This window comes from Euleptes europaea, chromosome 1 (assembly GCF_029931775.1).
Source record: "Euleptes europaea isolate rEulEur1 chromosome 1, rEulEur1.hap1, whole genome shotgun sequence".
NCBI classification, from domain to species: domain Eukaryota; kingdom Metazoa; phylum Chordata; class Lepidosauria; order Squamata; family Sphaerodactylidae; genus Euleptes; species Euleptes europaea.
The window spans coordinates 148,497,594-148,509,963 of NC_079312.1; the positions used below are offsets into that span (position 1 = coordinate 148,497,594).

The 12,370-nt window shown below is 45.6% G+C and overlaps 1 protein-coding gene across 1 annotated transcript in view; it reads right to left on the reverse strand.

Moving 5' to 3' along the window:
- Window positions 1-12,370, reverse strand: part of LIMA1 (LIM domain and actin binding 1) — a 91,298-nt gene that overhangs the window by 23,437 nt on the left and 55,491 nt on the right. Inside the window, exons 7-8 of the mRNA XM_056853896.1 lie at window positions 12,148-12,255; window positions 8,956-9,004 (exon numbers count right to left, since the gene is read on the reverse strand). Of these exons, the coding sequence (XP_056709874.1) occupies window positions 8,956-9,004; window positions 12,148-12,255 (157 nt within the window). The remainder of the gene's footprint in view (window positions 1-8,955; window positions 9,005-12,147; window positions 12,256-12,370) is intronic.

The following is a 12,370-nucleotide window of genomic DNA, read 5'->3' on the forward strand; positions in this document are numbered from 1 at the left end:
ATGTCTCCGCCCTGCACCTGGTGCGCGCCTTCCATGCCCCCTACCCCCACAAACCAACCCCCTTGCAGGACGGGAGGGGGCCCTAAGGGGAGCAGAATGTCAGGCCTGCTCTCTGCATTTAGGGATCGTTTTGGTTTCTCACAGATGCTCTGCTTTGCTCAAGGACTGTTTTCCTAACAATCGCATTCCTCTTAGGCTTTGAAGCTCGTGGGAGCCTGGCCCGTTGGACTGAGGGGTTACCATGCTAACCTGTGCTATCATGATATGACCTATTCCCCCATATATTCCGTTGTATGTCCCTTTTGCTCCATTCCTGCCTTTTTTACTTTTGCAAGCTCTGAATACCTGTATGATCTCCATTAAAGTCAACTCTTCTTTGACTACCTGTCTGCGAGTGTTGCTTGTGGGAGTGGTGCATCAGGAACAAGTGCTTACAGGATGCTCCATTGTATTGCAAATGCAGCTGCATTCACAGCGTCAATGAAAACTACAGAGAGAATGAAAGCGACACCACTACATGTAGAAGCAATCCTGCTATACTAGAGGTGGGGAATATCACGCCCAGGGGCCGTATAAGGCCTGCGAAATCATTTGGTCTGGCCCTTCGTGGGTCCTGGCAGATCTCTAGCTCAGAAAGATCTAAGACTGGTGATCCGCCCCTCCCACGGACAGGAATAGCCTCTATTCCAGGGGAGGGGAACCTTTTTTCTGCCAAGGGCCATTTGGATATTTATAATATCATTCGCAGGCCATACAAAATTATCAACTATTATCAATTAGCCTGCTATATTTGGTCAAACATTTAGCCAAGAAGCATGACCGGAGATGGCTCTGAGTGTCTGTCACATAGAGTGACTCGCTTTTGAGCTCTGCATCCCCAAGAAGGCAGCTGCCCAGATGATCCCCCCAGCATGCGGGCAAGCAGGCAGGCATCCAATCGGTGGCGCACTCGCCCACCTGGTGGCACAGGATGATCTGTTGCACCAGCGTAGCCATCCAGCCAAATTCTAGAGTTCCTTCTGCTCAGCATGGTCGGGGCTGGATTCTACAGCTGGTTCCTGCTACCTTCGCCTGCAGAGATGAAATGAGGACACACTGGCTAAGAACTCACCCTCTGGCCCTGCCCCCTTTAACCCCTCCATTGTCGCCACTTCCACCCCTTCTGCAAGGGGAAAAGAAGGTTCCTTTTCTTGGCAAAACAAACTCACATCCGCTTTGAATAGAGACATCCCAGAGGACTGCCATGGCAACTTTGAGATTCTCCTTTACAAAAGGGGGTGCCCATATACCTTCTGCCATGGAAGTCTTCCAGGGGAAAGTGATCCCTCAACTCACGTTTGGGTCGCAGATATGCCTCTGTAACAGTTTTCACAAATTAGAAGTAGTCCAGTCAAAATTTCTCAGATCCTTATTCGGTGTCCCTCAATGTATTTCAAATGCACTGATTAGATTGGAAGCTGGGATGGTATCGTTAGAAACATGAGCCTGGTACCATGCCATTTCCTATTGGTTAAAGATGAAATTGTCCTCATCTGGTTTAACTCCCCTAATCTTTGCAGATAATTTCTCCTCAAAATGGATTAATCTAATCGAGGATAAACTTAAACGTTGGAGTTTATCAAGTACAACTCTTCTAAATCTTGGCTATCAAGGAGCAAAAACAATAGCCAAACAGAGGCTTCGGGACATTGACCTTCAAGATGACAGATCAAGGGCTTACTCGGTCCCAGTAGTGGAGAACCGTAAAAACTTTTTGGCCCCTCCAAATTATCTCTATACCTTAGAACACCCTAAACACCGGAGAGCCTTCACCTTAGCACGTTTTAATGCCCTTCCATCGACTCTTCTTGACGGGAGGTATGCCAGCCTCCCTTACGAATTCCGCCTCTGTCCATGCCAATCTGGAACGGTGGAAACGGTTAAACACGTGCTATTACACTGCCCATTTTATCAAGACATACGCAAAACGCTCATTGATCCAATTTTGTCTAGCTTCCCAGATAGAGACAGAGTTAGCTATACCACCTTACTATTAGATGATTTTGTTAAAGATATTACGTATCAGGTTGCGAGATTCTGTGCTAGGGCATGTGCAATAAGGCAGAAGAAGCTGTTAAAATGACTTTTACGTCAAACAGACTATTTTACCAAGAGCTGTTGTAACTAAATTTACGATTTATTGAGCAAATATCAGACATTCTGTTTTAATTATTATGATATCTCTTTTTGTAAAAACTGGTCTTTGACCGTATTAAATAAATGATGATGATGATGAATAGAGGCTATTCCTGTCCGCGGGAAGGGGTGGATTACCAGTCTTAGATCCTTCTGAGTTAGAGATCTGCCAGGACCCACGAAGGGCCAGACCAAATGATTTTGCAGACCTTATATGGCCCCCAGGCCTGACGTTCCCCACCCCTGCTCTATTCAAAGCGGATGTGAGTTTGTTTTGCCAAGAAAAGGAACCTTCTTTCCCCCTTGCAGAAGAGTAATTAGTTATGGAGCTGCTAGGACCACCCAAGAAACTGTGTTAACCCTTTCCCACCCGGGCCATGGAGAAACTTATTTCCTCTGTACTACAAAAGGATTGGGGCTGGAAATGGCGACAATGGAGGAGTTAAAGGGGGCAGGGCCAGAATGCGTGGGGCAAGTTCTTAGCCAGTGTGTCCTCATTTCATCCTTGCAGGCAGAGGTAGCAGGAGCCAGCTGTAGAATCCAGCCCCGACCATGCGGAGCAGGAGCAACTCCAGCGTGTGGCTGGATAGCTATGCCCAGCTGGTGCAACAGACCATCCTGTGCCACCAGGTGGGTGAGTGCGCCATCGGTTGGATGCCTTCTTGCCCACATTGGGGGGAGGGGTCATCTGGGCAGATGCCTGCTTGGGGCTTGGTCGGTACCCCCCCTCCCTTCTGGTTCTTTCCCCTCTAAGTCCTTCAAAAGACGCGTAGGGTGGGAAAGTGCCGGATCAGGGTGTTACTGGACTGGGCTCCTTAGCCTACAAGCCCAGAGCAGCTTGTCGTTCACTCCGTCTTGTGTTTGCTGCCCTGCCTGAACCTCTTGGGCCCAGATGGGGACGGCAGAGCTCAAAAGCGAGTCGCTCTATGTGGCAGACACTCGGAGCCGTCTCCGGTCATGCCTCTTGGCTAAATGTTTGACCAAATATAGCAGGCTCATTTTTAAGCTGATAATTTTGTATGGCCCGCGAATGATGTTATAAATATCCAAATGGCCCTTGGCAGAAAAAAGGTTCCCCACCCCTGTGTTATACTAATGAGGAACAAACTCCAAAAGGAGATTCATCCGCAAGACTAGGGTTGTGCATATCAACAAACCTGAACCGAAAATAAACCTGAAATTAGCCATTTCGGCTTTGTTTGGGTTTACAGAACGTAAAAACCTGGGATGCTGCCCGAAGCTGAATACATGCTTCCCGAAAAAAGCCGAATAGATATTGGGATTTTCAGGTTACGGCTACTCGCCTTCTGTGGAGTCTCCATTTCGTGGCCCTTGTTGCGTTTAAAGGAGAGGTATCTCCTTTCTTCATAATCCTGCCCCCTGGCTGGTTTCCAGGGCAGCCGGAGGGAGAGAGCAGGCATCTTGGAGTGGCCAATAGGAAGGAAGGCTCACTGGAGCTTCCCATGTGGCCAATGGCAGCCATGCATTTTGCATGGCTGCAAAGCCAGCTAGTGCAGTCTATCTTGATTTTTGCAATAGAGGACAACCTAGAGGGAAGAAAGCCAGGAATTCTCAGTGGCCAATAGATATCCAGGTAAGGAAGAATTCTTTGGCCAATCACAGAAGATGTTTTTTGGCTAGAATTATTTTTGAACTTTTCTGTGCTTGGCCAAAGACTATAAAAGCAGATCTGGTTTCCAGACCAGATCATTCCTCAGAGGTTTGAGAGAGTTTGGCGGCAAAACGTGGCTTAAGTGCCTGCTGCCCAATTCTCCCTCTGCATGCCTGGATCCTGGTGCCTCATCCTGACCTGCTGGATTACTACCTGCTACTTGGATTGGATTCCTTCCTGCTTGCTGCCTGGAGGAGAAGACTTTGAACAGTTTGAGATATCATCGTTTTCCTTTTAAACCAGTTGTTGTATTTTGGGCTTATTTTCTATATTTTGCTAGAAGCCAGCAGGCCTTGACCTGTTGGTTGGTTGGTGGGGGCGTTGATTTGATTATTTTTGGGTGAGAGGCCCTGCTTCCATCTCTTCACTGCTGTTTCAAAGTTGCACTGTTAGGATTTTGGGGTTTTCTCTGCTTCAGATCTTGCTGACTTTCACCTGAAAGGAGAAGGTGATTTGACTGATTGTGTGTGTGTGGGGGGGAAGGACCTGCTTTGTTGTTGTTGGCATCATCATTCTCACTGTTGCCTTTAGAGAGAGGTTTTTTGTGGCATTTTGGTATCTGTGTTCTCTGGTCTGCATAAGCACACTCTCTCCACAGGTTTGTTGTTCAGCCATAGAGACACATATCTTTAATAAGGGCCTGTTAGGAACTTGTTGAGTTACATTTCCCTCAAATGTAAACCACAGCTGTAGGGCAGTAGTTTCTTACCAATTAGGCTTCTATTAGGCCTTCAAAAGAGTGAAGGATATCGATTTCCAAATACTTAAATAAATAGCTTAATAATTTATTTGTGGCCTCTGTCCTGGGCTCTATTGAGGCTGGCTGAGGTTAGAGTTACAGTTCCATGGTTAGGGAAGCAGTTCCTTGTAGGACAAACTTATCCTGGTCCCTTGGGAATTCATTGGCGGAGTCTGGAGTTAGATAGGGTTAGTGAAGGTACTTCCCATTTTTTAAAGTTTCCTAATTCCATCTCCAGGGCAGTGTGAGAGGTTAAACTTGGACAGGTCTGGACAAGGCAGGAACTCATCATCACCAGGTAGTTAAATTATTAACTCAAGGTTAGGGCCTCTTTTTTTCTTCCAAAGAAACCTTAGTTTCTTGGGGGTCAGTCCATTAGAAGTTTTCAGGGCAGGGACTGATTATAGTACAGGAAAGGTAGCTAGGCCCTTAATTTCCCTGCATTACAGAAAGCCAGAGTTTGGTCCAGGGGAACAATGAGTGGCAGGGGTGCAGCTCAGAAGGGCCCCAGGGGCAAAGCAAAGGAGAAGACTAGAGGGGGGGGGAGGGGAGGGCTGCAGCTCCTCCCCCCCCCCCCGAACCTGAGAGGAGACTAGCTCCAGAGCCACCATCCGCCACCCCAGCCTCTGGCTGGATGGTGCAATGAAGAATCCACGCAGGGCTCTTTGTCAAGGGGGCCTCTGGAGCTGCCCAACCCTCACAGTTGACTGCAGGTGCTGGCACTGCGCAGGGGTCTGCTGCTCAGGCTGTCCCTCCTCCTTCTGCTGTTGTTCACCTTTCACAGCAGCAGGGGAAGGAGGAGCAGCCTGGGGTGTCTTTGGGGCTGAGCTTCATGGACGCGAGTCTGTCGGAGCTCACGCCAAGATCCAGGAGAGTGGTGGAGGAGCTTGCAGAGGTCCTGGGCCATCCATCACCTTCGCCTCCTTCACACCCCAGCAGTCCTTCCAAAGGGAAACAAGAGGAGAGGGTGGAGGAGGTGCAAGAGGAAGAGATGGAGGTGCAACCAAAGGTGCAGCCATCTCAACCCCTTCTCCCACCACCATCTCCCCTTGCGTCCTCCCCAGACATGGTGTGTCTGCCCTGAGTTCCTCAAGGAAGGCTGCTCCAGTGGCGCCTGTTGCTTTTGGCAGTGTGGATGCCCCCTCGTACCCTTGGTCTAGAAGCACTTCCAGGTGGTGGAAGATTCACGTTATGCACTGTGCCAGCTGTGTAGGGCCCAGATCAGTGGAGAGACAGTACTCATCTCTTGACCTCCGGAACCATCTGAAGAAGTACCACAACTCAATGCTTCTTTGGTTGGGGGGGAGAGAAGCTGGTGCACCAGTGGCCAAGGGGCCAGGAGCCAGCTGAGGGAAGAGTCGATCACCACCCTCACATCATGTTCTCCCCATTGCATGCAGTGCAGGGTCTCCGGTAGGGAAGGAAGGCCAAGCAACTCTGTCCGAGATGATTGGTGAGGGTGGCACTAGTAGGGTGCCAAGAGGTGGGATTAAGGTGGCAGGGAGGAGGGCCACTTGATCAGTGAGATGATCACCCTTGATGGGTTGTCGTTCAGCATTGTAGAGAAAGTCAGTTTTAAACGTGACACAGCAGAAACCAACAGAGAGGCTACAACAATAATTAAGCTTTTCAAGTGTTTCCCCCCCCCCCTAACTTTCTTCTTTGCAGGGGTGGGAAGAGGAGAGCCAGCGATGATGAAAGGCAGCTGCAGCACCATAGTTCCCACCTTGTGGGCTGTGTGAACTGCAGAGAGAGGAGGATCTGGGTGCACAACAAACCCCCTCCCTCTCACTTTCTGAGGCCTTCCTTCCAAGGGAAAAGTCTGGGTATGTATCTTTGTTGTGTGCCTCGTTGTTGTTGGGTTTTGCCCTGTGCGTTGGCTTGGCTTGGCGCCACATCTTGGCTGGCAGTAGTGCCCCCAGACCTCCAGCTACCTGGCATTGTGTGGCTGGATATGGGTTTGTTGGGCGTGTGCCGCCAGAGCATGTCTGGGTGCTGGTATTTGGCCTCCGCCTTGTGCATAGTGTCGGATTGTGGTTTTGTATGGGATGGGATTTTGTTGTGGTATGCTGTGCTTCAGGGTTCTTGTAAAGAGTCTCGGCTCCATTAGACTTCTCTATGTGGTTTGTTGTGCTGCTGGACTGGGTTGGTGTCTGGTTGTATAGGGTTTACATGAGTTCTTGGGGAGGGAGGCATTGGCCTGTGCTCTCCGCTTTTCCACTGCAAATTAGACCTGTCCTCCCATTGCTTTGCATGGGCCCATTGAAATTAATCATAGGAAAGTTGGCTTGGCAATTCCCAGCACATGTGAAATAGGGCCACTGTAGTCTATAGGGATTTTTTTCAAAGTTCCTGTGGGGGTGTTTTTGGAGGTAGAGCCCCCAAATTTGCAGCATAGCTTGAAGGGGTCACCCCCTCCTCCACAGAGAAACATTGTGAACTTCGCAATGTTTTCCTATGGGGAATGGGGCAACCCCTTCCAGACCCCATAAAATTGGACCCCCAACCCAATTTTCACCAAACTTCGGGTTCATGCAAGGACAGTCTCTTCAAGTTTGCTGCAAATTTGGGGGCTCGTCCTCCAAAAATGCCCCCACAAGAGCTTCGGTGAAAATTCCCCCCATAGACTATAAGGGCCCAAATTTTTGTGTAAACCCGGAAATAAACCGAATGCCGATATTTACCGGTATGGGTATTCGGCTTATTCCGGGTTTACCGAAAAAAATCAGGCCCAATAAACCCGTACCCAAAATTTACAGAAATTTTGTTTTTTGCACAACCCTACACAAGACAAATGTTTGCTCTCAGAGATTACAAAATACATCATTTAAATATTTAAGAATAAAAAATATTTCAAAGGAACATGGCTCGCTTTTTTACGTTTATGCAATTTGTCTGACATGGAACAGGATTCAATCAATTACACTTGCATCTTTGCGTGTTAGACTGAAGCAACTTTCCATAATAAAGATCTGTGTATGTTTAGAGGAACACTGTAGCTCCCATGTTACGGAATGGCCTGTCTGAGGAGGTCAGGAAAGCTCTCATCTCCTGGCTTTCCGAAAACTATGCAAAACTGAATTATTCAAGAGAGCTTTTCTGCACAGGTAATAGGGTTGCACTGTACAAAATCATTCTCAAACTTACTTGAATAAATGATTAGGGACTGTGGTCTATATTGCTGTGTACAGCTTACTGTAAGTAGGATGCTATTATGTAATTACTGCTTAATGTGTCATGTTAATACTTATGCTATGCTTCATTTCATTCTGGTTGGTTCTAAAATCCTAATGCATTGGTTATTGAATGTCCCATTTTGTTGATTGTACTGACTCACTACGTGTAATCTGCCTTGAGTCCCAGTGAGAAAGGTGGACTGTAAATAACACAAATAAATAAAAGAAACATTCTTCCCTGAAAAGGAGAAATGCTTCTTCGATGCTCTCACTTGCATTCCTGACTTTTACAAGTACTTGTACTATACACACATTTTTAACATACACATCGGCTGTCCAGTTAATGGGGACACTGTTGCCACTGGCTGATCAGTTCATTAGTCATTGCAGCCTTACGCAGATTCCTATTCCATATCATCCCCTTACTCCTCGACCAAGGATACCCACTGAAAAAAGTAAATTCAGTATATCTGATTGAAGAGAGCCAATCCCTTAGTAAAATGCTAGCTTAGCATCTAACTTCAATACTTACAAGTTCTACTAACATTCTACTTCTTTGCAAGGAGCTTGAAGTATCAGCTGCAGTACAAACTTGTTCAGCTTAGAGCATTTTGGTGCAAAGAAGTGCATAATATTATCTGAGCATACAAGTTTATTCATATTTTTGATCCAACCATTCAAACGAAGATAGGCATTTAGGCTACAATCCTAAGGACACTTTCCAGGAAGTAAAGCCCCTCTAAACAACATGGGACTCACTTAGGTGTAGACCTGCTTAGGATTGTTCCTTCTGTCCCATAAATATTTGCATTCTTATGTATTTCTTGAATCTCTCAGCTGTACACCCTTTTCTAATTATCGTGTTACTCTCACAATCACTCTGTGCTTCTTTAGTCACTTGCATTATTCTAGGTCACTAACCTCCTATAGTGGCCACCAGAAACTCATTTAGAACAAAACCCGCTATTCAGTTTTACCACACCGCTTGAATGATTCATACGCATCTTGCAGCATGAAGTTTTTTGTAATGTCTACAAAGTCATACTTCCAATCAACTAGGAAGACCAACACTGCCTCCAAAAAAATTCAGTTTCAAGATAAGTAACAATTGACCTTAACCAGACACAAATATTTAGTGGTGTACATGCATCCATTCTGAGGAACAGGGAGAAGGGAAGAGCTTAAGAACTTACTGGTGCCATCTTCACAGAGGCTGGAATTCAGACCATCACCTATGGCAACCTGTGGGTTGGAGAGGGGGAAATTGCACACTGTCAACCTTTTCATCACACATGTTATCCAGTGAACTGGGTTCAGAAGCTTGATTAAAAAACACACATAAGCAGCAAAGTGAAGGGTTTTTTTGGTTTCTTTAACCGATCAGACAAGGAGCAAGTGATTGCTGCATAAAGGAACAAAGCAGAGTGATCAGATGCCAACAACCCAGCAGCCTTACCAGATGCAAATTACAGGACTACACTGCTACTTTTCAGAGATCTATCCCAAAAATCAGACAGGAATCTTCTTCCATTCAAGCTTTTGCATTCATAGGAGAGGAGCTCCCATGGTTACCTGGCCTAATTATTTTGCCACTGTCATTTTATGTAAGGGCTATCATTGCCAGGATAACTTATCAACAGTTCTCAATTTATGAACAGCCTATTCACACATCTCTCTGACCCCCCCTTGCCCCACTGTCACTGCAGTGAAACTGTACACCTGCTGTCCAGGAATGTGCAAGAGTTTACCTGCATTCCTTAACCTGGAATTTTTGCAAGGTATGTGCTAGTCTGATCATCTATGACCTCAAAAACAACCCCACAGTGGATTCACATGAACAGCTACATACACTTAAGAGCACATTGTGTGGCTGCTCTAATTAGGGGGAGAGTTGACTACCTCTGGAAATCCAGAGAAGCTGGTGATGTGGTACAGCTGTATGCAGTGTGCACCTGGAAGCTGTACAAGACTGTTTCTCTGTACAGAGTCAGCACACATGTCGCTGTAAGAATCAGCTCCCAGAATGCTGCCCTTAACACTACTTACTCTTGATTTGCTTCTTTTCAAAACTGTTCTTTGTACTTTTGCCTCGTGTTTTCCCGACTGGGAAACTTCCTAATAAAGAGGAAGAATCTTCCTCTGCATAACAATCCTGATATTCCTTGATGGTCTCCCATCCAATTATTAACCATGGCCACCCTGCTTAGCTTCTGAGATCTGATGAGATCTGGCTAGCCTGGGCCATCCAGTTGAGGCCCATTCCCACAGATAGCAGTGGCTATTCCATTGGGAGAGGTCAGTGAAGATTTATGTGAAGTCTGGGTCTCCATGGAACATATAGAGCCCTCTTACCCTTTTAAGTCCATCAGAGTCAGTGGACTTAGAAGGGTGTGTAACTGCTTAGGGCAGCACTTCTAGTTATTTGCCATCTACCACCTTGGCAGTCTGGCAGGCCTTTGTTATAAAAAGGTTTTAAGTATAGGTTCACATTCAGGGCAATTACAAGGAAAGAGTGAAAGATTCAGAACCCAGAGGGTTGTTTTTTCCCCCTCAGGGATGTCGGCTCTATTAAGTAAAATAGAGCTTAAGACTGTTCACGGTAAGGAACTAATACACCATAATAAGCTTAACAATAGCTTCTCATTAATTTATACTAGCAACTGGAAGCCCCATTCTGATCAAGTGAACAATGTGATTTAGTGAGGAAGCACTTTAGCTGGGATAATGCACTGTGCAAATGCCCTGTTTTCGGAACAGGTAATTGTAAGCGTTCTGTAGCTGCTCACGTTGAAGTGCTCATGTACCAAGCCCACGCTGTCAAGTGAGGTGTGCCAAGGAGCAGCACTTTCTGCATGCAAAACTAAGAATGTGCAAATGAACTAGGCCTGGTTATATTTGTTGAGCATTTCTACCCCGCCCCACACACACAATGCATTTTTTTTAACACCAGTGTCTTGACACCCAAGTGTGGACACAGTGCTCCCACCACTCTAGTTTGGCTTCTCACATGTGCAGGTCCATGCACATCAAACAAGCATTTAGTCACCAAAGGGAAGAATGTCCATAAATGGAGAGAGTTATTCCCTCTTTCAAAAAAAAAAGGCAGCAGGAAGAGGGTCTTTTAATCAAATCATCCATTCAGCTGCAGAAAAGGGAACAAAGAGGGATATTACAAGCTCACCTTGACTGGGGAAGTCACTTCCTACAAGTTAAAAAGGTTACCAGTTGAGGATTCACAACAGCTGCCTGGGAGTGCAGTGGTTTGCCCAAGGAGGAATTAAGAAGCTGCTGATCACTCTCCAGAAGTTAGACCAACACATGTGCATTGTTCAAAGTACTGGCACTTGAAACCTGGAAACCTTTTTCAACAGTTCCCCGGTTTCAAAGATGTAGGGCAACTCAGCTTCATTACTCAATTTAGATGATGCTGATGCACTGTTTCGTTTTGCAAATCATGTTGAGAATGGGGAGAAATGATAGGGCAGCAAAGAATTTAGTAGAAAAGCCAGAGAGCTTAACGAAGGAAGCTCTGCTGCTTTTTATAGGAAAGGAATTTAACAATTGATAGCACAAGTTCTTACACCACTACTGATTAAATTGGGAAAAAACATGATTATTGAACCCTAAGGAACATACCATTTAAGGGGGGGACCCCATTTTATAATTAATATAGACAAACTGAAGATGGCAATCCTACACATGGTTGACTTGTTTAGATCCTGTTTACTTTCATGAAGTTTAAGCAGCTATGTGAACACTGGACTGCAGCCAAAGTGTCTGTCCCTTGAATGTTAAATTATGGAGGGCAAGAAGAACAGGACATTACTCAGTTTTTCCAAACTTTGGCTTCTCCAAACACACACTATACCATTCCTTAAGTCTCTTGAATTTGTACAATATTTTTTCATCTGAAGATACTCAATTTTTCAACAAAATCCAATTAGGAAAGAACCATTTAAGAACAAAAGGGGGAGAGGGTTTAAAAACATCAGAAAGCAATGGTTTCAGTGACTTGCCCAAATCTGATGAATGGACATTGTCTATTAGAAACTTCTCTTGTTCAAGAAGCATCATTGCAAGCAAGCAAGCTCTGTGAAAGGAGATACCCCAGCTGTTTTCCGAAGGGTCTGCACAAGAAAACCTTCTAGTGGACTTTGCATGAATCTTGGTAAGCACACTTTACAGATAAATCTAAGTCTAAAATTCAATTATGTTTTCCATGAACCTTAAAACAGAACCTTAGAAACAGCCTCAAACAATTTGCATTAGTAGATAACATTTAATTTCCAGAAGCTGTGGTTTTATGGCGCTCTGGGTGTGCTTCTTCAAACAATTCATCCCGAATGAAGCTGTTTTGATCTTCAGCCAACATAACCATTGCTTACCTTCTCCCCATCCTGCTGGGGAAAGAAATCTTCAGAGCCTGGTGGCCAATTTTCTTTCAGCTCACAACTGTAATTCTTGACTTCATTTTCACTGGCTTGAATCTCATTCTACAGAATGACAAAGTACTTGAGTGTTGCATATTTTATCCATTAGAACACAGAGGAAGAAAAAAGAAGGCAGCACTTCAGGTGGAAATGTGATGCAGCATTCAGCATGTCTCCC